At 44.7% G+C, this 27,863-nt stretch overlaps 1 protein-coding gene across 6 annotated transcripts in view; it reads left to right on the top strand.

The window, feature by feature from the left end:
* Positions 1 to 27,863, top strand: part of vwde (von Willebrand factor D and EGF domains) — a 456,813-nt gene that overhangs the window by 175,907 nt on the left and 253,043 nt on the right. For all 6 annotated transcript variants that reach the window (XM_072509130.1, XM_072509129.1, XM_072509127.1 and 3 more), the window contains exon 6: positions 13,886 to 13,975. In XM_072509130.1, coding sequence (XP_072365231.1) covers positions 13,886 to 13,975 — 90 coding nt within the window. The remainder of the gene's footprint in view (positions 1 to 13,885; positions 13,976 to 27,863) is intronic.

Here is a 27,863-nt window from a genome sequence, read left to right as displayed (position 1 = left end):
CGTGTAATATGAGGGCTTACCGAAGCTGACTGTGGCCATAAATGTGGTGATATTGTAACAAAATCGGCTGTACCTTCTTTTCCCGTGACTGTGGCTGTAACCTTGACTGGCCATTCGGTCTCAAGTAATGGCCGGTATTTGTCCTCCAACTCCCTGTTTCGTCCAGTTCTGTCATAGGCCAGGGTAACGTGATGCAGTGACTGGTCAACGTCTAACGTCCACCACTGGGGGGGTGATAGAAATATAGCACTGTTGTCTCATCCTCCTCTTCGCTGATCCACCCACCCAAAGTCACTATATTGGAGCTCCTGCTGGTAAACTACCATTTCTGCTGCTTGTTGGGGTCGCAGATCATCCTTTTTCATTACATACTCAGTCTTAACCTTTGTAACTGAGCCTCCTTCTTGGCCTACACCCTCCTTCCAGTAAAATCTGACTGCCCTTGCCATCTGGGAAGGGTCGTTCTCTGTCCAATTCATGTTATTACATTTCACAGCAGTAACCACAGAAGGTGGTAGGCAATGCATTAACATAGCACAGTATTGAGGGGAATTCTGACCATTTTGATACAGCAAATCGCCTGACTGCCCCCGGTAGATTTCATTAAAACGCTCCAGAAATTCCTCTGGCTCGTCAATCTTCCTAGGTTTTAGGTCTAAGATAACAGAAAGATTTATGGGCCTTTGAAATGTGCTATTCAACGCATTCAAGATCTGTGTCCTTCTTTTCTCTATTTGCTCTCTTTTTTTTAAAACTTAAAAATGTTTGAAAATTCAAATTGAATTACTGCAACTTGCAAGCTTAGCTCTGATCTCAACTCAGAACTAAATTTACAATTTGCTTAACACAAACTTGTATAACATTTACAACTTAATTATTTCTTTATCTTAACAATTTTTCTTTTAACAAGTTTTTTTTCTTTTACATACACATAAGTATTAGCAAAATCAACTATCATCTCCAGATTGACACTTTTTAAAATGGTGTCCATGATCTTCTTTAAGTTTCTATTAATCTCCAGATAAAATGAGATAAACCTTATTTCAAGTAAGTAAAACTTAAGATTCTGGCAATTTCAATCAATTGCTTTCGAAAATAATAACTTTTATCAAAGAGGTGGAGAAACCCACTGGTTTCCTTTAATTAATTCAAAACGTAACTTTGCTGGTGTTCACTGACTCAAAGGAAAGGTATCCGATTACACTACGGCTGCTGCTGTTATCTCAAAGCCTGAGTGAGAAGCACTGTCTGTTTTCAACTCCGCCTGCTGCTGTTAACCCTTTGAGAGACTTCTGCTTCAACCAATATGCAGCATTCCTCACAATCTCAACTAGACCTCGGAACTTTACAGTCCAAGGAGACAATTTTAGCTTAATCAACTGGACTGAACCTCCATCTATTGAAGTCCCATCAGCCCCTGAACCCATATAATAGACTGAACCTTCATTAATGAAGTCACATCAGCCTCTGAACCCTTATAATAGACTGAACCTTCATTAATGAAGTCACATCAGCCTCTGAACCCATATAATAGACTGAACCTTCATTAATGAAGTCACATCAGCCTCTGAACCCATATAATAGACTGAACCTTCATTATTAAAGTCCCATCAGCCCAAAACCCTAACCCAAGCCGAAACAACAATATGAAATCCCATCAATTAAAGTGCTAATCCCCAGACTGACCTGTGATTTCGTCGAGGCGGTCTTTCTGTGCCAACCGCGAGTGACCAGACTAATCAGACGATAAGAAGAGGGGAACAATCAATGCGCGGTCGTTTTCCAGTTCTACATTGAGGGCCCTTTGTTCCCCATCCTCCTGTTCATAATCAGTCTAATTCTGATTTCGCAGTTGGATCAGGATCGCCCAGAGAAATCCCGGTTTTCGGCACCAAATGTTGATCCCCAAATTTCTTTCTCTGTCAGTCTGGCCTCAATAAAAGTTGAGATGGATTCGCACGTAAAAAGAAGTTATTTATTTAGCTTGCAAGCTTGAATCATCTTACAGAAACGTAAGAGACATCCAGCCTCTTACACCCCAGAAAACGACTGAACTAAAAGACAAAGGGATCTCTGCAAAATCAATTCAAATGGTATCAAGTTTCACATACTCGCCGGACATAGGTCAGCCTATGTCCCTCCTGACCTGTTCGATCTATTCTGATTGGCTCACTTCCAATCCCTTTCTCTGGCCCCTATCAATGCAGCATCACTCTCATAGACACACCTCTTCCTGCTTTTTCCATGCGGTCTCAAACCCCTTTGTCCCTAACTGCCAGAATCAAAGTGGCTTATTTCTACATTACATTAACTAGTAACTCTAAAGTAACTATTTTATATCACATTCGTCACCCTCTGGTCCTAGACTCTCCAACAAGGCGAAACAACCTCTCAGCATGTACCATATAAAACCCCCTGAGAATTTTACATGTCTCAATAAGGTCGCCACTCATTCTTCTAAATTCTACTCAACCTCCCCTCATAAGAAAATCCTTCCATACCCAGGATCAACCTAGTTAACCTTTTCTGTATTGCCCCCAATGCCAATGTATCTTTCCTCGGATAAGGGGACCAAAATTATTCACCGATTCTAGGTGTGGTTTAATTAGTGCCTTTGCACTTTAGCAGTGACTGGGTGTCGGTGGACAGTGCCAGTGCATTGCCCGGCCATGTCTCTCACCACCCAGGGCTATACACACCTCCATACCCCTGTGTGGTTATCAAGACTGGTTCTTGTTTGGAAATCAGGTTCATTTATTTTATGGGCATGGGCAAATGGGCCCTCTAAATTCCGCCCATTGTCTTCTATTTGTTAGCCAATCCTCTATTCAAGCTAATATATTACCCCCAACACCATGGACGTCTTTCTTATTAAGTAGCCTTTTGTATGGTACCTTATCGAATACCTTTTGGAAATCTAAGTCTATTAAATCTACTGGCTCCCGTTTATCTATCCTGCTCATTACCACCCCAAAGAATTCTAATAAATTTGTCAGGCATGATTTCCCCTTCATGAAGCTCTGCTGACTCTGCTTGATTCTAAATGTTCTGTTATTACATCTTTTATACTGAACCCAAACATTTTTCCAATTACACATGTTAAGCTAACTGGCCTATAGGTACACGTTTTTTGTTGTCTCCTTTTTTGAATAAGGGCATTACATTGGTAGTGTTCTAATCCTTTGGGACTTCTCCAGAATTAAAGGATTTTTGGAAGATTACTGCCAGTGCATCCTGTATCTACTCTGTATCTCTGTAGCTACTTCCTTTAATATCCCAGGATGCAACCCATCAGGCCCAGGGAATTTATTGGACTTTAGCCCTATTAGTTTCCCTTGTATCTTCTCTCTAGTGATAATTATTGTATTTATTTCTTCCGCCCCCCCCCCCCCCCCCCTTTGCCCCTTGATTATTTTGTATTTTGGGAATGTTATTAGTGTCTTCCACCGTAAGTATTTATTTTAACTGCTCTGCCATTTCTTGGTTCCGCATTATTATTTCTCCTGATTGCACAACATTTGGGCCCAGTCCATTTTTCCTTCTGCCCCATGAGGCCTATCTCCATCATTCTTCAGGCTGGTACATCCCACCGAACATATCAGCTTCCAATATTACACAGAGGTGCTTTAGGAACAGCATTTGGTGTTCTTGGCCCTCTCGCCTTCCACGGCCTCCCTCTCATGCAAGAGACTGGAAACAGTGGTGTCAGAAGGCTGACACCACTGAGTAATTCACAACTAAGGTTGGGAGCCAGGTCCTGGTCTTTATCCAAGATAAACTCCTTTTGCAGTTCCAACAGGAGTTAGGTGGAATAGCCAAAGGAATTCTGCCTCATGCCATTTATTGAAATTGCTGCCATTTTTTTGAATGGTTTTATTTAAGAAATATAAATGAGATCAATCTTGACAATCAAATTATTTTGAGGATTGATATATCACAGTGCTCACTGATGCTCCAAACCAAGTCAAAGTAGTGCGTTAGTTGGGGAAATGTGCATTCTTATAACTTATGAAAGGAAGAAAATTAATTTTTAATTGGCAGGCGTTAGTGTCATTATTATGCAATGTCTTATTCAAATCCATTGTGATGTCATCAGTAGGTGCTGTAATGTAATTAGTTCTTGTTGTTACCTGTGTATATTCGTAATTAACCAACGTTAATTCTAATTCTATTCTGTTGTTGTTATTGCAATGTTGAACTAACTGCTCCCGTTTTTGAGTCTGTACTGATTGATTGAACAATTCAATTTCCTTTGATCTGTGATTACAGATTAAGCACACAACACATGCTGACAGTTTGCATGACATTCTGAAAACAATTTTTTTTAAATGAGCTACAATTAGAATAAGTGCAACAAATCCGAAATTGAAAAGAAAAAAAAATCAAAATACAAATAAAAAACATGGCACTGTACAAAACTGGATTCTCTCATTCCAAGTCCTCAGTATGCATAATTTCAGACTGCTGCTTGCTACAATTATAGCAATCCAATTTTATATGTCTAGCAAAGTTCCTGTTTGTAACTGCCTTCCCAGTCTTAGCACAATAAAGGAAGAAATGTATCTATGTATGGCTGAAGAAATTGCCAAGCTTTAATTTTGCTTCAGCAAACATCCAATATGTTTTCCCACAAGGTAATGGAAATTAGCCTTTGGTGGTAGTGCAAAAAATACATCTATTTTATTCCTCTTGAAGTCAGTGGAAAAGAAAACTGATTGAAGTAAAAAATAGGTTTCTAATGTACTGCTGCTTAATTTGCACAATTATCCAAAAAGAGTTTCACTTCCAATCAGCAGTCCGCCTATTTTATTTTGTTTGTGAGTGCATGGATGATGTGTTCGGCCCCTTTAATTAAATTTTTTTGTATATTTGGCAATTTAGAGGATCTGATTTGTGCATGGCCAGTAAAAGGCTTTCGGGTTACGGCATGGCTTTAGAGGGAAAGTTGCATTCAACCTGTTGTAGTTGCACATTTCAGTCCTGACACAATAAATTATCTTCAGCCCAAAATGCTAACTTGCTTTAATTATTTGTTTGTGGAATGTGAGCATCACCAGTGAAGGCAAAATTTGTTCCCGATCTTAAATTGCCCAAGAGTAGGTGGTGAGAGGACTCCATCACAATACTGACTTACGCTTTGTAGATTCTGTCTTATTCTTTAACAGGCTGTGGGTGTTACTGGGTCGGCCAGCATTTACTGCCCACCCGAATTGCCCTTGATAAGGTGGTGGTGAGCCATGCCTTCTTGAACTGCTGTAGTCCATGTGGTATTGGTACACCCGCAGTGCTGTTAGGGAGGGAGTTGAAGGTTTTGACGCAGCAAAAATGATGGAATGGCAATTTATTTCCAAGTCACGATGGCTTGTGGTTTGGAGGGGAACTTGCAGGTAGCGGTTTTCCCATTCATCTGCGACCCTTGAACTTCTAGGTAGTAGACGTCATGGGCTTGGGAGGTGCAATTAAAGGAGCCTTGGCGAACTGCTGCAGTACATGTTGTAGATGGTTTAATTGTTGCCACTGTGCATTGGTGTTGAAGTGACTGAATGTTTAAGGTAGTGATGGAGTGGCAGTCAAGCAGGCTGCCCTGTCCTGGGTGGTGTTGAGCTCTTGTGTGCCGTTGGAGCTGCACTCATCCAGGCAAGTGTAGAGCATTCCACGATAATCCTGACTTATGCCTGTATTGGTGGACAGATTTGGGGATTTCAGGAAATGAGTTACTCACTGCAGAATTCCCAACCTCAGACATGCTATTGTAACCACAGTTTTTATATGCTGGCCCAGTTCAGTTTCTTGTCAATAGTAACCTGAGGAGGTTGGTGATGGGAGATTCAACAATGGTAATGCCATTGAATGTCAAGGGGGCTATGGTTAGTGTTATAGAGTGTTATAGGAAGCATCTGCTTATTTGATTATATGTATGGATGTGTGAGCATGTGCGAGTGACATCAGTAGCGCGGGCTTGCGGGGGTTACAGTATTTGCCACGAGGAGTTTGTGCATAGTTGTATAACTGCCACTAGTTTCTGAATCCATGGTGTACTGTTATTTTGATACTTTTTAAGTAAAGAAGATCAAACTTTTATAATGTGTTTGACTATCTTTTTGTGGTCAAGTTACCACAGTTAGATTCTCTCTTATTGGAGGCGTTTGTGTGGCATAAATGTTACTTGCCACTTATCCATATAAACCTGAATGTTATCGAGGTTTTGCTGCATAATTACATGGACTGCTTCAGTATTTGAGGAGCAATGAATGGTACACAATATTGTGTAATCATCAGTGAAAATCTCCACTCCTGACCTTATGGTGTAGTGAAGGTCATTGTTGAAGCAACTGAAGATGGTTGGACCTTGGGTACAACCCTGAGGAACTCCTGCATTGATGTCCTGGGACTGAGATAATTACCTTCCAAAGAACTATAACCATCCCGTGTCTATACTCCCATCTTTGGGTGGGTGTTTTTACCCCGTTCAATGGATCCAGTCACCTGCCTCCAGTATTCTCCCTCTACCTGGACTCTACCTTCTGACTTCCTACCTTCTCTTGACCATTTCATTGAGAACTGTCAGCACAACATTCCCCATCTCAATTTCTCTGCCCCTCTCACCCACTACAATCTGCTTGACTTTGAACTTGCTGCACTCTGTTCTCTTAGGTCCAACCCTAACATTGCGATAAAACCTGCTGACATGGGTGGCACCATTGCTATCTAACATACTGCCCTCTACCTTGCAACAGCTGAGCACCATCTCTCAGAAACTTCCTCCTACTTTCACCTGGACCATGACCCCATCACCGAACACCAAAAGTAATTGTTTCCAAGACAGTCACTGACTTCGACTATGATGATCTTCTTTCCAGTCTCCAACCTCATAACCCCGCAAAGCCCGCTTCTACCACTTTCTCAAAATCTACAAACCGGGTTGACCTGGTAGACCCATCATATTGACTGGTTTCTACCCCACTGAACTAATTTATTCCAATCTTGACTCCACCCTCTCTGCCCTTGTCCAATCTCTTCCCATTCAAATTCATGATTCATCTGATGTGCTCCATCATATTAACAATTTTCAGTTCCCTGGCCCTAACTGTCTCCTCTTCCCTATGAATGCCCAATCCCTCTTCACCTCCATCCCTCACCAGAGACTCGAATAATCCCTGTTCACCACCACTCTCCTCGACATGGCTGAACGTATTCTGAAACGAAACAATTTCTCCTTTAACTTGTCACACTTCCTTCAAATAAAAGGTGTAGCCATGTGTACCCAGATGGGCCCAGTTATGCCTGTTTTTTTTGTGGGTTATGTGGAACACTCCTTGTCCCGGTTTTGCTCCGGAGCGGTCCAACAACACTTTTTCTGTTACGTCAATGACTCGGTATCGGTGCCGCTTCATGCTCTTGGCTGAACCTGGAAAACCTTTATCAATTTTGCTTCCAATTTCCACCCTTTACATGGTCCATCTCCAACACTTCCCCTCCTTCACCTCTCTGTCTCTAATTCCATTAATAGACTGGCCACCAATGTTCATTACAAATCCACCAACAGCTACCTTGACTACAGCTCCTCACACCCCACTTCCTGTAAGCACTCTTTCACACTATTCCAGTTTTTCTGCCTGCATCGCAATAGTCCTGATGATGTCACCTCCAAAAATGTTGCTTCTGACATTTCTGCTTTTTTCCTTAACCGAGATTTCCCCCTACCTGTTGTTAACAGGGCACTCAACTGGATTTGTCCCATTTCCCACACGTCTCCCCTCACCCATAAGACCATAAGCCATAGGAATAGAATTAGGCCACTTGGCCCATCGAGTCTGCTCCGCCATTCAATCATGGCTGATATTTTCTCATCCCCATTCTCCTGCCTTCTCCCCATAACCCTTGATCCCCTTATTAATCAAGAACCTATCTATCTCTGTCTTAAAGACACTCAGTGATTTGGCCCCCACAGCCTTCTGTGGCAAAGATTCCCACAGATTCATCACCCTCTGGCTGAAGAAATTCCTCCTCATCTCTGTTTCAAAGGATTGTCCCTTTAGTCCGAGATTGTGTCCTCTGCTTCTAGCTTTTCCTGCAAGTGGAAACATCCTCTCCACGTCCACTCTATTCAGGCCTCGCAGTATCTTGTAAGTTTCAATAAGATCCCCTCTCATCCTTCTAAACTCCCAACGAGTAGAGACCCAGAGTCCTCAAACATTCCTCATACTACAAGTTCTTCATTCCAGGGATCATTCTTGTGAACCTCCTCTGGACCCTCTCCAAGGCCAGCACATTCTTCCTTAGATACGAGGCCCAAAACTGCTCGCAATACTCCAAATGGGGTCTGACCAGAGCCTTATACAGCCTCAGAAGTACATCCCTGGTCTTGTATTCTAGCCTTCTTGACATAAATGCTAATATTGCATTTGCCTTCTTAACTGCTGACTGAACCTGCACATTAACCTTAAGAGAATCGTGAACAAGGACTCCCAAGTCCCTTTGTGCTTCTGCTTTCTGAAGCATTTGCCTATTTAGAAAATAGTCTATGCCTCCATTTCTCCTTCCAAAGTGCATAACCTCACACTTTTCCACATTGTATTTCATTTGCCACTTCATTGCCCACTCTCCTAGTTGGTCCAAGTCGTCCTGCAGCCCCCTTGCTTCCTCAATACTACCTGTCCCTCTACAGATCTTTGTATCATCTGCAAACTTAGCAACAGTGCTTTCAGTAACTTCTTCCAGATCATTAATGTATATTGTAAAAAGTTGTGGTCCCAGCACAGACCCCTGAGGCACACCACTAGTCACCGGCTGCCATCTTCAAAAAGACCCCTTTATCCCCACTCTCTGCCTTCTGCCAATCAGCCAGTCACCCCTTCCCCTCCCTCCCAGAATCATGATAGGGCCCCTCCCCCCCCCCTCACTCACATTTCACTCTCCAGCCTCTGCATTCAAAGGACCATCCATCCTCCATCATTTCTGCCAATTCCAGCACAAAGCTATCACAAAACATATCTTCCCCTTACCGCCCCCCTCCCATCAGCATTCTGCAGGGACCACTCTCTCCATGTCACCCTGGTCCACCCCTCCATCACGCTCAACCTCCCAGGACATCTTCCCTTGCAATCGCAGAAGATATAGCACTTGCCCGTTACCTCCTTCTCATCACCATTCCTGGTCGCAAACACTCCTATCAGATGAAGCAATATTTCACTTGCACCCAATGTGGTCTCCTAAATGCAGACTGGTGACCATTTTGTGGAAAACCTTTGCTCAGTCGGCAAATATGATCCCATTTTAACTTGGCATCTTACTCTCATGCCCTCACATCTGTCCTTGGCCATCTCAGTGCTCCAGTGAAGCCTGTCACAAGCTGGAGGAGCAGCATCTCCATCTCCAGTTGTGCATGTTGCAGCCCTAAGGACACAACGTTGCGTTCGGCAGCTTTAGATTGTGACCTTTCTCCTCCATTTTAAACTCTTGTTTAAAAAAAATCCCATACATGTATTGCCTCAATGCAAACATGCCCTCCCACACAAGGCCATATTTCTATTTGTTCTTAAATTTGCTATTTTTTGTTGCAATGTATCGCAGATGCACTTTAGTATCCAACACATTCTCCCTCTCTTCGGTTCTGGCGAAGAGTCAAAAGGCCACCTAATAGCACTTGATGACCCTTCTGTCACTTTACTGATAATTGAGAGTAGACTGATGGGGCTGCAATTGGCAGGGTTGGATTTGTCCTGCTTTTTGTGGATGTGATGTGTTTATCAATTTTCCACATTGCCAGGTAAATTGCCTGTCTTGTAGCTACTCTGGAATGCTTGGCTATGGGTGCGCTAGTTCAGGCACACAAATCTTCAGTCCTATTACCAGAATGTTTTCATGGTCCATAGCTTTTGCAGAATTCAATGAATTCACAAATTTATTGATATCATGTGGAGTGAATCAAATTGTCAGTGGTGAAAGTTCTTTGGAGAGTCAGGACATGAGTTAATTGCTCCAGAATATTTGGCCTCTAACTTGCTGTTGTAGCCAGAATATTTATGTGGCTAGTTTAGTTAGGCTTCTGCTCAATACAGACCCTCCGAAGTGTTGGTTCTAGAGGTTTCAGCAATAGTAATGCCATTGAATGTCAAAAAGATGTAATTATATTCACTTGTATTGGAGATGGTAATTACCTGGCACTTATGTGGTGCAAATATTACTTGTCACTTATCAGCCCAGGCCTGGCTGTTGCCCATATCTTGCTGCATGTAGACATGGACTGCATCATTACCAGAGGAATTGGAAGTGGAGTTGAAGACATCAATTTTCTGCAAAGTCCCTACCTCTGACCTTATGATGGTAGAAAGGTCATTAATAAAGCAGCTGATGATTGTTGGGCCAAGGACACTGCCCTGAGAAATTGCTCCAGTGATGTTTGAGATGATTGACGGCCAATAAGCACAACCATCATTCCTTATGCTCGCTAGGCTCCAACCAGTATAAAGATTTCCCCCATTTCTCATAGACTTTGATTTTATCTGCGTTTCTTGATGCTACAAGTCTTTATGACAAGGGAAGTCGCTCTCACATTAGCTATAGAATTCAACTTCTTGTTTTCTTGGTGGAAACCAAACAGATCATTCTGGAGCATATCATTGGTGAGTTTATGCCATTTGAAATTACTGTTGACATCATTATGTAGATTGATGGAGCAATAATTGGCTGAATTGGGCGTGTCCTGTTGTCTGTGGACATACCTTGGCTATACCAGTGTTGTGCTGTACTGAAACAGCTTGGCTAGCAACGCATCTAGTTCTGGAAGACAAATCCTCAGCACTACAGTTGGGATGTTCTAGGAAGCCACCGACTTAGCTGATTGTATTGGATACAACAGTTTCTTAATCTCAAGTAGAGTGAATTATGTTGGCTGAAGAATGGCACCCTTAATTCTGCATACCTCAGGAGGTGCCCAAGAATAATATTGCACTTGTTGCTTCTGGCTAAAGTTGTTTGTAAACAGTTCAAACTTGTCTTTTTTTGTACAGGCTAAGCTACTATTGAAGATGGGGAAGCTCATGGAGCCTTCACCTCCGGCTATTTATTTATTTGTCCATTCATTCATGACCTGATGTGGCAGGATTACAGAACTTTGATCTGATCAGTGGCTGTGTGATTTGTTGAGCTTTGCACGTAATAGGCTTAACATGAATTTATTTGCCGAACAACAGCAATAAAATGAATTTAACAAAACATAATGGGATTCCCAGCAACAGGTCGACGTCTGCTTACGAACAGCAGTAGCCAGTATTCAAAAGGTTGGATAGGATGCATCTCTCCCAATAATGAGATTAGAAAGCAGTTTAAATGAGCATCAGATGTTAATAGATTATGAATTGAAACAGTTTACCGAGGTGATTATGAAGATCAATGAGGTATACATATGATAATGTTTCGAGTTAATGAATAGTGGTTAGCACTGATACCTCACAGTGCCAGGGCACGGGAATAATTCTGACCTTGGGTCACTGTCGGTGTGGAGTTAGCACGTGCTCCCCTTGTCTGCGTAATGTTTCCTCAGGGTATTCCGGTTTCCTCCCACAGTCCAAATATGTGCTTGTGGAGTTTGCACGTGCTCCCCTTGTCAGCGTAATGTTTCCTCAGGGATTCTGGTTTCCTCCCACAGTCCAAATATGTGCTAGTTAGGTGGATTAGCTATGCTAAAATGTCACTTACTGTTCAAAACAGATGTGTAGGTTAGGTTAAGGGGTTATTGGGATAGAGCAGCGGAGTGAGCTTGGGTGGAGTGGTCTTTCGGAGGCTTGGTGCAGACTTGATGGGTCGAATGGCCTCCTCCTACATTGTAGGGATTCTATGATGATTCTTCCACGAAGAATTTGATAGGCGCAGACAGCCAAATACCAAATACACAGAAGGCAAAATCAAAGTAGAACAAAGGTATAATTGGCCGGGCCCTCTGAAGCAAGGCATGCCCATTAACAGTTAGCAGGCAAAAGCACACAAGCCAGCTTCCAGCTAACAGCCTCTATGTCTTGGAGCTAAAGCAGTACAGCAAACTTTTGTAAAACCAGTTTAAATATCTTCTTTGGACCAGGACAAGACATTTCCCAGACTTGATTATTATCAATCCTGTATTGTGTAGTAATTATAAGCTGGTTTCACCTTGTAGCTTTATTTAACCTGGATGTTGTTTGGGAAATGGGGAAGTCTGAAGGAGTTCAGCGATCGTAGATATATTTTAGGACAAAGGGGTATGTTCTACATAAACTGTATGCCTGTTTAGTAATTCATATACCTTATCTATCAAGAGTAGATGAGTCATGTTTGGGTGTATTTGTGTTTTCTTTACTTAATAAATAGTCTTTAATAATTGTTACATGACCACTGGGCTGCTTATTCTCACCGGGGCTTCACTTATCTCCTCACATGAAAACAAAGCAAAACTATACATCACCATGAATGGTGTTCCAAGTTGGGATACCCTCGCAGATATGATCACTGTGCTTCGTGACAATGCAGCAGGAGCAGTTAGCAGCCAAGCCTCTGTTTAAATTTCAAACAGGCAGGTTTACTCTGGTTTGTTCAAAACATGATCATGAACCAGGGAATGGTTGCCCCCTAGCTTTTGCTTAGTTGGAAAAGTCAAAATGTACAGACGTGTTCTTTGGTCTGGAAGGGACAGGGCCTCGTATACGAATATGTGCAACTTCTTACATGACTATGTGAGCTACACTGCCAGCAGAACTGATGACCTTAAATTGGTTGTTAGTGTAACTCTTCGCACAATCAGGATCGTCTTGTAAGTATTGTCAATTGCAGAATCACAGCTAATGTTGAACACTATTGGCGGAATTCTCCGAAAATGGGGCTATGTCCCCATGCCGGCGGGAAAGCTGGCACCAACCACTCCGGCATCAACATCCCCCCCCCCCCCCCCCCCCCGCCCCCCCCCTCCGAAAGTGAGGAATTCTCCAATTTTCCAGGGGCTAGGTTGACGCCGGAGTGGTTGGTGCCGCTCCAGCCGGTGCCGAAGGGCCGGCGCGAGTTTGCGCATGCACAGAACGGCCGACGTGATCTCACACATGCGCGGACCGGCCGGTGTATTTCTGCGCATGCGCAAACCAGCCGCCGTATTTCCACGCATGCGCGGGGATTCCCTTCTCCACTCCGGCCCCCGGGCAATAAGGCAGAGCCCTACAGGTGCCTAGCACAGAGGAAAGAAGGCCCCCCACGGAACCAGCCCGCCCGCAGATCAGTCGGCCCCGATCGCGGGCCAGGCCACTGTGGGGCCCGCCCCCCCCCCCCCCCGGGTCGGATCCCCCCCTCGCCCACCCCAGGACCGCACCCGCACACACCCCAGGACCGCACCCGCACACTTATCTGCCAGGTCCCGTCGTACATCAGGTGAGTAATTCATGCCAGCGGGACTGGCCAGAACTTTACGGCCACTCGACTCGGAGAATCGCCGGAGGGCCGCCGTCAACGGCCCCCCACCAGCGTGGCAGGAATCCTGCCGTCCTCCGGAAAACGGCGCCGGAGTATGGGGCAGCTGAAGTCGGAGCAGGATTCGCTCCTCCCCCCAGGGATTCTCTGACCCAGCGCTGGGCAGGGCAAATTTGTAAAATTTGGTTCATGAGATGTTACATTTGTATTTGTGCAAATGAATTTTAGCAGAAATTTGAACAATAACCCAAGCAATCCATTTCGAACATACATTCCTGATTACGCCCAAAGTGGAATCTTTGGCCCCACTTGCTCAGTTCAATTGTCAGTCTTGTTTTGTTGCTCAGGTGCTCATGGAGCAATGACCAAAGATATTTTTGTCACCTGTAATTTTGGATTTACCTGAGCTGTTCTTGTATTATTTCTTATCATGTGTTATTTATTCTTGAATTCACAGATTTATTGCAGGAGTTTAAGTTTCTACTTGGATAGTCCAGATATTCAAGGACTCGCAACTGAAAGCAAAGAATTTTTTGCTGGCGTTAAGGTATGAAAAAATTACATTAATTTCCAGTCACAACAAGCTTTTAATTTATCCAGCTTTTTCCAATAGTATTCTGCTGGAAAGCCTTATGAATTCCACATTAAAAACAAATATATCCTGGGCACGATTGTCCGCTCCCTCGCCGGTTGGGAGAATCGCCTGGGTCGTCAAATTTTCCCGCAACGCCGGTCCGACGCTCTCCCGCGATTCTCACAAACGGCGAGAACAGCCCCGTCGAGTTCCGCGCGGCGCAGGCCGGAGAATCGCCCGAGACACCCAAAATGGCGATTCTCCGGCACCCCCGCTATTCTCAGGCCCGGATGGGCCGAGCGGTCAGTCCAAAACGGCAGGTTCCCCCCGGCGCCGTCCACACCTGGTCGCTGCTGGCGGGAACAGCGCGGAAAAGCTGGGGGGGTGGGAGGGGGGATCCTGCACCGGGGGTGCCTCAAATGGGGTGTGGCCCGCGATCGGTGCCCACCGATCGTTGGGCCATCCTCTCTGAAGGAGGACCTCCTTTCTTCTGCAGCCACGCAAGATCCGTCTGACATATTCTTGCGGGGCGGACTCGGAGAGGATGCGCGGGTGATGCCAGTTATGCGGCGCCGGCCGCGTCATGTATGCGGCGCCGCCTTTACGTGGCGCCAATGCCTGTCGCGCGTAAATGACACGGCGCCACTCCTTGTCCATTATCGGGCCCTGAATCGGTCGGGATAGGGGCCGTTTCGCGCCGTCGTGAACCTCAATGGCGTTCACGACGGCGCGAACACTCTGTCTCCATTTCGGAGAATCCCGCCCCCTGTATACAGATTACAGGATACATATAATTCGGTAAAGGTAACATGATAGAAGTTTGAGGGATAAAATACAATAAATAAATTCGCTAGTGATATAAAAGCCTTGAATTTCCTCAAGTTTTGTCAAAACATAACTATTGTGAATTTTCTTGATTATTTGCACAGCCCTCAAGCACTTGTGCTGAAACCCACTTGTTTCTACAATTGCATTTTCATAATCATGCTTTGCTAATGTGCATAAATAGCTCAACGGTGTCAGGTTTTAATTTTTATGACATCAATGAGAAAAAAAACTTAAAAGGAAGGTGCCAGATGTTTCGTGCTCTCGTCGGGCTCCATATTTGTTCCTGCTTGTTTTATAAAAGTTGAAGGGAACTGGGTTCATTACTCACAATCTGTTATTCGTACAAATGAAGAGAAAGGTTTCTGAGCTTCAGATGGAAACAGTCCAATAAATTTCAATTTACTTATCACAGGTGCAGCTGTGTGGTATAAAATACTTGATGAAACTTGTATTTTTAATAATTAACAGAATGCTAGTCTAATATGTTTCCACATGATGTTATTTCACATTTCTTGAACATTTCCAGGTTGTCAGAATATTTTTATGCAAGTGATGTTAGCTCACATCTGCAATGATTAAAGATCCCTAAGCTGTCTCTTTATTTTTACAATCCGTGCAACAAAGTAACAAAAAGATCAGTGAAACAGGTACAGGACAAGAGTTATAGCAAACTTAGGAACAAGCAAGAAAGGATGAAATCAGAACAGTATTCTTAAGGAACATAACTGATCAGTTCAGCAGATTAACAGACTGAGTGGGGGAAAGAAGGAACAGTTTAGGATGCATGCCTTTGTGTGTTGTGATATCAAGATTTTTTTTTTTAATTTAGAGTACCCAATTATTATTTTTCCAATTAAGGGGCAATTTAGCATGGCCAATCCACCTAACCTGCACATCTTTGGGTTGTGTGGGTGAAACTCATGCAGACATGGGGAGAATGTGCAAACTCCACATGGACAGTGACCCAGGGCCGGGATTCGAACCCAGGTCCTCAGCGTCGCAGTCCCAGTGCTAACCACTGCACCACATGCCGCCCTTTGTGATATCAAGATTAACAAAATGAAATAGTTTATGGAAATCCCAATAGGAGTAAGTCAGCCAAAGTGGAGCCTATGAATTTAAGATAGGAATGCATTAAACTTGGAGCAGCTTACAGAGGTGAGGAATTCCATAGGGATGCATTCCGTAATTAGCCTAAGCCAATTTTGAATTGAAGGATATTTGTCACTAATCCAGGGGCATGGGATATTCTTACGAGCTGTAATGGTCAGAATCTGGTATAGCCTCTTTTCATTAGAATCAGTAATTTTCCCACCTGGAAGACCCAAAATCAGGAACACAGGATTAGGTGCTAAAACTTTATCAAAAACCTGCTCCAACTTCCTGACTACATCAGATCAACAGGATTGGATCTTAACGCAGGTCCATAAACAATGTATATAATGATCTTTGACTACCAGGCACTTTAGGCACAGTGGGTATATAGCAGGATCAAACCTGCACATAAGACTAGGCATTGTATGCAGACAGTGCAGTGTTTTGAACTGGTTCTTTAATGCATGCCAAAATTTTACCAGCACAGACCTATATATTACCTCATGTCGCCTCGTCAATATTGATTGCCAAGTCCTTTTCCCAAGACTGCAAAGCATCCAACATGCTAACGCAGGATCTGAATCAGAACTTGCTAATTATTTGTTTAGATCCACAGAATTAAGGTTTCTTTCCACCGGGGTAATTGAGGAATCATGGTGTAAAGTTTTCTTGTTAAGGATAAAATCTCTTCAGTTATAAGTACTTAAAAAAGAAGTGTCTCAAGATATTAAATTTTTAACATGGCTGCTCAAAGTATGACAAGAAAGCATCGCTCAGCCTATAAAGGCCTCTATCTCTCCAGGTGTTGAATACATGGTTGATTAGATCGTGTGGAAAGTCTGGACCGCCCTGGATAGGAGAGAGAGTAAAAGTCACTTTGGATCTCCCTTTTAATTGACGGACCAATATCCATACTATAAGCGTATTAATAATAGGGTTATCACAATAACCAGAACCTGCCTTAAAGCCAACATAAAACAACAAGGCCTACCGAGGATAAACTGGTCTGTTTCAATATAGAGCCAAATAGATGAAGGGTCCTTTCTACAACAATCCTTATAAAACTTGAATGAGAGGCCAGTTGACATAGCCCAATTTTCGGGGCATCCTTAGTCCCTGGGAGCTGGAGCTCAACAACCTTAAGGTGAGGCTTCTTATTGTGCTAGATCATATGAACAAATCATTCCCTTGATTCTCTTAACAACTCTAGCTGACAGTAGTACAGGCAGCATCTGCAGGGAATATGACAATCCAAACAACATGTTCATTTTTAATCAGGGTGATCCTTCCCAGCCAAGAAACCGGTAGGGCTGACCAACAAGCTAAGCCCCATCTAATAAAGACAACCAAGGAAAATTGGCCCCATAGAACTAACTGAAGGAAGGAATAATTGAGCCAGTGGCTCAATAGCTATTACAAACAACAAGGGGGATAGAGGATACCCTTGTCCGGTCACTCTCCGGAACCCAACATTCTTCGACGTGAAACCATTCGTGAGCACAGCTGCCACAGGCCTATGATGCAACACTTGAATCCATTTAATGTAATCCTTTCCCTACCCAAATTTCCATAATGTATAGACCAAATAATTCCATTCAACCTGATCAGAAGTCTTTCCCCATCCAGGGGGATCCGCAGCCCATCCTGTGCCCATTTCTGAAAAGCCTGAATCCACATTCAGCAGGTTTATAACGTAGTTACAGGAAAATCTGTGTTTAATAGACCCAGTATGATCCATTCAAACAATTGTCAGAAGGGCATCTTTCAGAAACCTTCTTGCCAGAACCTTAGACAACAATTTCAGGTCAACATTCACGAAAGAGATTGGCCTCCGGATTACTCCGGATCTTTCAAAACCAAGGAAAATATTAGCCTCACAAAGTATCGGTGGCAACAGCCCGTTCTCAAAAGAATAGTAATACACACTCACCAACAGATCCAACAGCAAATCTTTAAACTCTCTATAGAACTCCCACCCAAAAGACAGCCAGTCCCAGGGCTTTGTCGGCTGAATCACGTTAATGGCTGCAGGCCCCTCATGTTTAAAGGTAGGAGCTTTGTGAACCAGGCATTGGCTCTCCAAAGGCTCTGGAAGCCCGAGGGAAAAGAAAAAGCATTCCAAAGCTGCATTGCATCACTGGACTGACCAAACTTGAACTGTCTCTCTCTCTCTCTCTCTTCCCCCCCCCCCCCCCCCCCGAGCAACACACAGAGGGGATAGCCCTAGAATCTGCCTACTTGGCTTGTTCCCAAACTCGTATAACTCCTGTCTTGCGAACCTGAAGTTACTTTCAGCGTGTTGAGTCAAGGAATTGGGAGACACCCTTGCTGCGTTAACCTCCTTCAAAATTGCCTGTTAGGAGGCTTCTTATACCTCTCCTCTTCCAAACAGACTTTCAGCCGGTGCTGGTTCTCCTGCACCCTGCGTCTTTTATTAACCGTATAAGAGATAATCAGCCCCATAGCATAGGCCTTACATCTCTCCTATAAAATGCAGGGGGAAATATCAGGAATTGGGTTGACTGAAAGAAAAGTCTTGAACTGTTTCTTGAAATAAGTCGTAAATGAAATATCTCTTAGCAGGGAGACATCAAACTGCCATGTTCTTGACTGGGGGATGGAGGGGGTAGGGGTGGTGACGCCTCATGCAAAAATTCCAGGAAGACGGGAGCATGGTCTGAAATTGCAATATTAGCTATAGAACAGGAGGATGCCAGGGGCGGGATTCTCCCGCAATTGGCAGGGCGGGCCGTACCAGCACCAAAGAGTGGCATGAACACTCCGGCGTTGGGCCGCCCGGAACCCTCCGCACTTCTGGGGGCTAGGCTGGTGCTGGAGTGGTTGGCGCCGCGCCAACCAGTACCGAAGGGACTCTGCCGGCCGGTGCGAGATGGCGCATGCGCAGAGGGTTTCTTCTCCATACCGGCCATCATGGAGCCTTACACAGGCCGGCGCTGAGGGAGAGAGTGCTTCCACGGCACAGGCCCACCCGCAGATCGGTGGGCCCCAATCACGGGCCAGGCCACCGTGGGGGCCGGATCCCCCTGCGCCCCCCCGAGGACTCCGCAAGCCGCCCTCAAAGCCTGGTCCAGCTGGTATGGACCTTGTCTAATCCACGCTGGCGGGACTAGCCGAAAACGGGCGGCCACTGCCAACGGCCCCTGACCGGCGCGCGCTATCCCCGACCCCGCCCAAAAACCGGCGCCGGAGAATTCGGCAGCCGCTGTCGGAGAGGCGAGGCGGGATTCACGCTGCCCCCCGCCGATTGGGGCGGAGAATCCCACCCCAGGTTTACAATTGCCCTCGGCACAAAAAAGTAATTAATTCTAGTTTGACACTGAAGAAGAATGTAAAGTCTCAATCCCTGGGTTGTAGAGTCCTCCAAGAATCCACGTATTTCACTTCCTCACACGTTGAGGCCAGCATCTTAGCCTGCAGTGTGGGAGGTTTCCTAGTAACCTGGAGCGTGTCTACCAAGTGGTTCAGATGGCAATTAAAGTCGCCAGCCACAAAGGTGTTAGTCGAAGTCAACTCTGCAAAGTCCAGAAAGGCCTTAGTGAGTTATTTGGCGGTCCGTACACATTTGTTATTGAAATAATGTCTCTATGCATTAAGCCCCTAATGATCATCTATCGAACACCCTTATCCTTACCACACGTCTTTACCTTCAACGGGATGTTCTTGTTGATCAGGATTGCCCCTGTTATTCGATGAAAAAGAAGTGAAAGAACCTGCTCTACCCATTTCAATTTTAAGTGCTCCTTATCATCCAGGTGAATTTCTTGTAACAAGGTTTTGTCCTTTTTCTCCTCCTCAAGAAAGGAGAAAATCTTTTTCCTTTTCATAGGATGATGAATACCCCGTACATTCCATGAGCAAATTTTAAGATTAATGCCGCCATTACATGGACCACAGAATAAGGCGAGAACTCGATTTTCACATAACAATCAGTTGTGCACCATGACATCCCTCCCCCGACTCATTTTACACCAGAGGCACCAAAGAATTCTCAATATGTTCCTTTCATGGATAAAACACCTATGTATACCAATGTGGGATAACGGCAACAATCCTATTATAATAAAAATGCAAAAATCATGGATAATAAGAAAAATCTATGGATAATAAGCATATGGCACATCTACCATGTCAAAGCTAATAAGAGTCCCTGAAGCACTCGAGAAGAAGATATTCCATACAGTGCTCAGTTATTGGCATCTTCTGTTAAACAGGATAAGAGATGATAAATTCAGACAAACAACACCATGAAAGGGAAAGACTCTGGATTGAAGCTTTGGATTGTCCGAGTCGCAGAGCATCAGTCCAAATCCTTGTCCTTCATGGTCTTGCTGAAAGCCAAAACGGCAATCAGATTATAAAAAGACTTTGTGGAATTGTCAGGCATAACTTTCAGGGTCGCAGGAATCTGTGCTACTCAACTCAGTTACAGTAGAGGCTTTGGAAGAAGGCTCAAAGTCGTCCAGAAGTTTTACATAAGGTTTATTGAGCAACACAACTTAAATAGCTGTGTGAGTTCTTACTTTAAGAACTGTACTAGTAGAAAGGTTACAACTTTTCTATACACTACAACTCGGCCTGACCACGCTAGCAGCCCTGAGCTAAATCTCTGCCTCTGTTCTCCTCACAGTCTAATCCACCCCACAGCCCAGAAGGCTGCTTGCTTCCCCTTGTATACACACCAGTGCTGCCCCTAGTGGTCTTTCCATTACCCATCAGCCCCTTCTGTACATACCCATGTAAAGATCACTACATCCCACTTTTTAACCTCTTTTTCATAGTTGCAGAGCTGTAACTAAATAAATCAAACACAGTTAGTTTCATGCACAAATATGATGCATAACAGAGAGCAATGATTGTATCAGTTCATGTTCGCAAGTTCAGGTGGTTGGGTGCACGTCTGATTCGGGTAGACCTCCTGAGTGGGCATGGAGACCTAGAGGTTTTTATGTCCTTTTGGGCACCAACTGCTGGTGTCCCGGGATGTCGCCTGGTAGTGTCCTGCAGATATAACGTCGTAAATACAGGTTGATGAGGTGGAACCCTTCAGCAGGTCTCACCAATTGCGTCGAAACAGTATTCCATCATCAGACTTCACAACGTACGATCGTGGCGATACTTGGTGGAGCACCATTGCCATGTTAGACCAACCTCCACCAGAGTGTCGCAATCTAACCATGTTGTTGATCGCTAACGGATGCAGCACTTTCGCATGCCGGTCATAGTGCTGCTTTTGTCCGTGACGTTGGAGACGCATCTTGTCCAGGACTGGCGAGTGATCTGGATTGGCGAAGTGTAATGCCGGTAGCGTTGTCCTCGCATCTCGATTGAAAAGCATTTGAGCCGGTGACAGCCCAGAGCTCAAAAGGCGATGAACGATATGACAATAGAGCCTGAATAATATGACAATAGAGCTAAATGTATGTTGGAATTCGAGTCAGTGGCCTTGCTGATCAGTTGCTTAATAATGTGGACACCTTTCTCCACCCTGCCATTCGACTGAGAAAAGTGTGGACTCGACGTCACGTGCTTGAAGTTGTATTTTTTTGAGAATTCCAACCATTGCAAAGCAAGGACCATTGTCGGACATGACCGTCTGTGGGATGCCATGCCTCGAGAAGGCTTTGATAACTGACACTGATGTGAGATCCGGGAGTTTCATTACCTCCGGAAAGTTGAAGTAATAATCTATGAGAAGAACATAGTGTCGACCCATGGAATAAAACAAGTCGATGCCAACTTTGTCCCACGTTGACATAGCCATCTCATGCTGCTGGAGTGGCTCCTTGCATTGTGCCGGTCGATGTTTTTGGCACGTGTCACACGTGAGCACCATGTTTGTTATGTCCTTGTTTATCCCAGGCCAGTACCCAGATTGCCTCGTTCTTCTTTTGCACTTCTCGACACCAAGATGCCCCTCATGAATCCTGTGGAGTATGTCCGCCCGGAGCGCCAGAGGAATAACGATTCTGTCATTTCGCAGTATGATGCCATCCACCACGGACAGTTCAGTTTGGACGTTTTGGAACTGTGGGCACCGCCTGCCTGGCCAGCCATGCTGAAGGTTGTGCATGACCTGGAGCAGGGTCGCACCTTATCGTGTCTCCTGACAAATTTGCTGCAGCCTCTCGTCCGTTGCTGGGAGTGTCTCCCTGCACCACTGTGCATGAGCTTCTACGTCATTAATGGAAGCCGGAGGTGGACTGTCAGCATCAGTGGTTCGGGATAAGGTGTCAGCTTTTATTAGGTCCTTCCCGGAGTGTAGACCAGCGTGAAGTCGTACCTCCGCAACTTCATCATCATGCGTTGTAGGCGCGGCGTCATGTCATTGAGATCTTTGTTGATAATGCTGACCAGTGGCCTATGATCAGTCGCCACTAGAAATGTGGGAAGACCATACACAGTGGTGGAATTTTGTTATACCCGTGATCAATCCCAGGCACTCCTTCTCTATCTGTGCATATCTGCACTCTGTGGCGGTCATCGCTCGAGAAGTGTGAGCCACTGAGACCCATTCCGACTGGTCATTCTGTTGAAGTAGCACCACACCAATTCCATGTTGACTGGTGTCGGTGGAGATCTTTGTGGGTTTTGCCGGGTCAAAGAATGCCAGCGTTGCAGCTGCCATCAATTGGTTATTCAGATCCACCCACTCGTCTTGGTGGCATGGAGTCCAGTCAAACTCCGTGTCCTTCCTTGTCACATTTCGTAATGCCGTTGTCCATGCTGCTAGGTTTGGTATGAACTTGCCTGGGAAGTTGATGAATCCATGACACCTGAGCACCGCTTTCTTGTCACGTGGCCGCTGCATGTTTTGAATTGCCGCAATCTTCTCCGAGTCCGGCTTCACCCCGTGCTCTGATATCGTGTCACCCAGGAAGGACCGAGATGAACATGCGAAGGTGCACTTGGATTGGTTGAGCTTCAGCCCAAATTGGTGGATTCATTGGAAGACTTGTTTTAACCGAGCAATGTGGTCTTCCTCTGTCGTTGACCATATTATCAACATATACTCGGACGCCTTCAAAGCCCTCCGTCATCTGCTCCATAATTCTGTGAAATATTTCAGATGAAGAGATAATCCCGAAAAGCATACGATTATAACAGTATCGTCCAAACGGTGTGTTGAAGGTACAGAGCAGGCGGCTGGAATCATTGAGCTGCATCTGCCAGAAGCCTTGTGAGGCATCAAGTTTGGTGAATATGCGCGCCTTCGCTATTTCACTCGTTATCTCCTCTCGCTTGGGGATGGGGTAGTGTTCCCTGCAAATGTTTTTGTTCAAGTCTTTGGGATCTAAACAGATTCTGAGTTCACCGGACGGCTTCTTGACACATACCAATGAGCTGACCCAGTCAGTCGGCTGTGTGACTTGTGATATGATGCCTTGAGATTTGAGGCGTTGGAGTTCTGCTTTTAGCTTGTCCTGCAACGGAGCTGGTACCCTCCTTGGTGCATGAATAACCGGTGTTGCATCATCTTTGAGCAGGATTTTGTACTTGTAGGGTAACGTAGCCATGCCACAAAAGACGTCAGGATACTCACTGAGAAGCAGCTGGATGTCATCGGCCAGTCGTGATGAGTCAACCGTGTTTATGAAAATCCTTTGTGTCAGCCGCAAATCCTTGCAGGCTTGAGCACCTAACAGTGACGTTCTTTTGTCGTCCACGATCTCAAAACGTAGTCCTTTCGTGACTTTCTTCTGAACTACTTGCAGGTGGCATGACCCCCTCGAGGTGGTCTGGTTGCCATTGTAGTCTGTTAACTTGCATTCAGCAGGTATCATCTTGAGTGTCCCTCGGATGCGAGATCTTTGATTGCCATCAAGTTCGCGGATGCTCCCGTGTCAAGCTTGAACGTAATTGGGGAGTTGTTCACTTGCACCGTGGCACTCCATTCGCTTGTGGATTCAATGGTATGGACGTATTGAGGCTGTGTGGTCAGCACATGCGGTTCGTCTGTGGCATTTGTGATTCCAACGCCGTATGTGTTCTCCCAGGAGTGGAACTCTTCGTGGTCGGAAAAGCTTTCTTCGGGTGTCTGAGTGTCCATTGCATCTACTGTGCGAACCTTGAAGTTTCCATGTCTTTGCATTGGCGAGTGATATTTGGCTGTGGACTGACACTGGGAGACAAAATAATTCATCTTGGAGCACTTTAAACATCTTTTCCCTAGTGCAGGACATTTCCCTTTTCAATGGGCGGTGCCAAAGCGGTAGCAATTCATGACGTCTGTGACGTCACGTGTGGCAGCGATCGTGCATGCGCGACTCACTCTTCTGGCTGGGGTCGGTACTTTACATACCGGGATCTTGCATGATCGCGTTTCTCCTGACTGCGTGCATGCGCAGACATGCCATAATGGGTGCCAACGGCCGGAAAAGAAGGCCTGTGAGGAGAGGCTACCATTTTTACATCTTCCACTTCGTGGAGTACTTTCTCCATGGTTTTTTTCTCAAGAGGCTCCAGGTACTGCTGTTTTTTCTGTTCTTGCTGTAAGCATTTTGCTATGGTAGTTTTTAAAGTTAAATAATTTTGCTGCATTAATGATTCCCTTAAATTTTCATCTGAGAGACCATAGATTAATTGGTCCCTGACCATGGAGTCTGTTACATCAGCATAGTTACAGCCTTATGCTAGCAATCGGAAATCTGTGATAAAATTAGAAATAGTCTCCCCGCTTTTTTGGGAATCTGTTGTGCAGGTTAAATCGTTCCATGATTTCATTTGACTGTGATTTACAGTGTTCATCAAATTTTGCCATTATCACTTGAAAGCTAGTTTTATCTTCATTGTCACCATACGTAAAAGAGTTATAAATGTCTACAATTTGCCGGCCTGCCGTTGAGAGTAATATCTCAATCTTTCTCTCGTCGGGGGCTGCATTTAAGGCAGTAGCCGCCATGTATATTTGAAGCTGCTGTTTATACATTTTCCAGTTACTATTTAGTTTTCAGCAACTCTGGAAGTGGCGTGTGGTCTATCGCTTTGGTAGATTGTTTGGAATCAAAATGCTGCAAAGTCTTCCACAGTCGAGCAGCCGGCCCATTACTTTTGCTGCTTGTTTTGGTTCTTTCTGGTCTCTAACCTAATCTATTTAGTACTGTCCGATTAAAGCCAATCTGGTACCATGTTTTGTTACCTGTAAGGCAGGTAATCTATGTTACTCAACTCAGTTACACAAGGGGCTTTGGAAGAAGGCTCAAAGTTGTCCAGAAGTTTTACAGAAGATTTATTGAGCAACACAACTTAAATAACTGTATGAGTTCTTACTTTAAGAACTGTACTAGTAGAAAGGTTACAACTTTTCTATACACTACAAATAGGCCCGACCATACAAGCAGCCCTGTGCTAAATCTCTGCCTCTGCTCTCCTCACAGTCTAATCCACCTCACAGCCCAGAGGGCTGCTTGTTTCACCTTTTATACACGCCAGTGCTGTCCCCTAGTGGTCTTTCCATTACCCAACAGCCCCTTCTGTACATACCCAAGTAAAAATCACTACAGTCGCCAGCCACAAAGGGGTTAGTCAAAGTCAACTCTGCAAAGTCCAAAAAAGCCTTAGTGAGTAATTTGGAGGTCCGTACACATTTGTTATTGAAATAACGTCTCCTTGCATCAAACCCCTAATGATCATCTATCTAACACCCTTATCCTTAGCACAAGTCTTTACCTTCAACGGGATGTTCTTGTTGATCAGGATTGCCTCTGTTATTCAATGAAAAAGAAGTGAAAAAACCTGCTCTACCCATTTCAATTTTAAGTGCTCCTTATCATCCAGGTGAATTTCTTGTAACAAGGTTTTGTCCTTTCTCTCCTCCTTAAGAAAGGAGAAAATCTTTTTCCTTTTCATAGGATGATGAATACCTCGTACATTCCATGAGCAAATTTTAAGATTAATGCCGCCATTACATGGACCACAGAATAAGGCGAGAACTCGATTTTCACATAACAATCAGTTGTGCACCATGACATCCCTCCCCCGACTCATTTTACACCAGAAGCACCAAAGAATTCTCAATATGTTCCTTTCATGGATAAAACACCTATGTATACCAATGTGGGATAACGGCAACAATCCTATTATAATAAAAATGCAAAAATCACGACCACAATAGTTATAAGGGAACATTCTCAATACGACTGTGGACCCATGCGATTAACCCCATGGCCATAGTTCCCTTACCATAAGGATACAATCTCTCCAACACGGAGGAGAGAAAAAAAGCCAACATAGGAATGGGAATCAAATGCCTCTCCCACTTTCTACGCCCACAATGAAAACATATATCTACCACCCACCATCCAGCAATGGTTGGTGCTGGTCAATTCTGCCATGATCAAGACATGGATAATAAGAAACAATATGGATAATAAGCATATGGCACATCTACCATGTCAAAGCTAATAAGTGTCCCTGAAGCACTCGAGAAGAAGATATTCCATACAGTGCTCAGTTATTGGCATCTTCTGTTAAGGATAAGAGATGATAAATTCAGACAAACAACACCATGAAAGGGAAAGATTCTGGATTGAAGCTTTGGATTGTCCGAGTTGCAGATCATCAGTCCAAATCCTTGTCCTTCATGGTCTTGCTGAAAGTCAAAGCAGCAATCAGATTATAAAAAGACTTTGTGGAATTGTCAGACATAATTTTCAGGGTCGCAGGATAAAGCACAACATAATTCACTTTTGTCACCTTTGAAATTCATCGGAGTCTCAACGCTTTATTTGCATTGTCACTGAAAAGCCCTGGAAGAAGGAAATCCTTGCCCCTTCATGGAGTCATCATGCCTTACCATCATGCCTTACCATCTCCAGGACCGTCTGCTGATCTTTAAAATTGTGGAGGTGAATTATTCTAGGCCTGTGATGAAGATTGTCCCTTGGTTTTAATGACAAGGCTCGACACACACTTGCCAATTTGAATTGCCCAGCCTTCACTTCCCAGCAATAGTACTGAAGACTACACAAGCTGCATCCCTAGCTAAGCTGTTCCAGTCCAGCTACAACACTGGGGTCTACCCGGCAATCTACCCGGTATGTCCTGTACACCAGAAACAGGACAAATCCAACCCAGCCAATTATCGCCCAATCAATCTACTCTCCATTATCAGCAAAGTGATGGAAGGAGTCATCAACAGTGCCATCAAGCGGCACTTACTCACCAAAACCTGCTCACAGATGCTCAGTTTGGGTTTTGCCAAGGTCACTCAGCTCTTGACCTCATTACAGCCTTGGTTCAAACATGGACAAAAGAGCTGAATACCAGACGTGTGAGGTGAGAGTGACTGCCCTTGACATCAAGGCAGCATTTGACCGATTATGGCATCAAGGAGCCCGAGCTAAACTGGAGTCAGTGGGAATCGGGGAAAACTCTCTGCTGATTGGAATCATACCTGGTACAAAGGAAGATGGTTGTGGTGGTTGGAGGTCCATCATCTCAACTCCAGGACATCACTGCAGGAGTTCCTCAGGGTAGTGTCCTAGGCACAACCATCTTCAACTGCTTCATCAATGAATGTTTGCGGATGACTACACAATGTTCAGCACCATTCGTGACTTCTCAGATAATGAAGCAGCCAATGTCCAAATGCAGCAAGACTTGGACAATAGCTAGACATGGGCTGTCAAGAGGTAAGTTACATTCGCGCCACCCAAGTGCCAGGCAATGACCATCTCCTACAAGAAAGGATCTAACCACCGCCTCTTGACATTCAATGGCATTCCGATTGCTGAATCCCCCACAATCAACATCCTGGGGGTTACCATTGATCAGAAATTGAACTGGACTAGCTACGTTAATACTGTGGCTACCAGGGCAGGTCAGAGAGTAGGAATCCTATGGCACATAACTCACCTCCTGACACCCCCCCCCCCCCCCCCCCCCAAGCGTATCCACCATCTACAAGGCACAAGTCAGG

Source organism: Scyliorhinus torazame, chromosome 6, assembly GCF_047496885.1.
Source record: "Scyliorhinus torazame isolate Kashiwa2021f chromosome 6, sScyTor2.1, whole genome shotgun sequence".
NCBI classification, from domain to species: domain Eukaryota; kingdom Metazoa; phylum Chordata; class Chondrichthyes; order Carcharhiniformes; family Scyliorhinidae; genus Scyliorhinus; species Scyliorhinus torazame.
The sequence above is the reverse complement of the archived record's forward strand: the minus strand, read 5'-3'. Positions and strand labels throughout refer to the sequence as shown.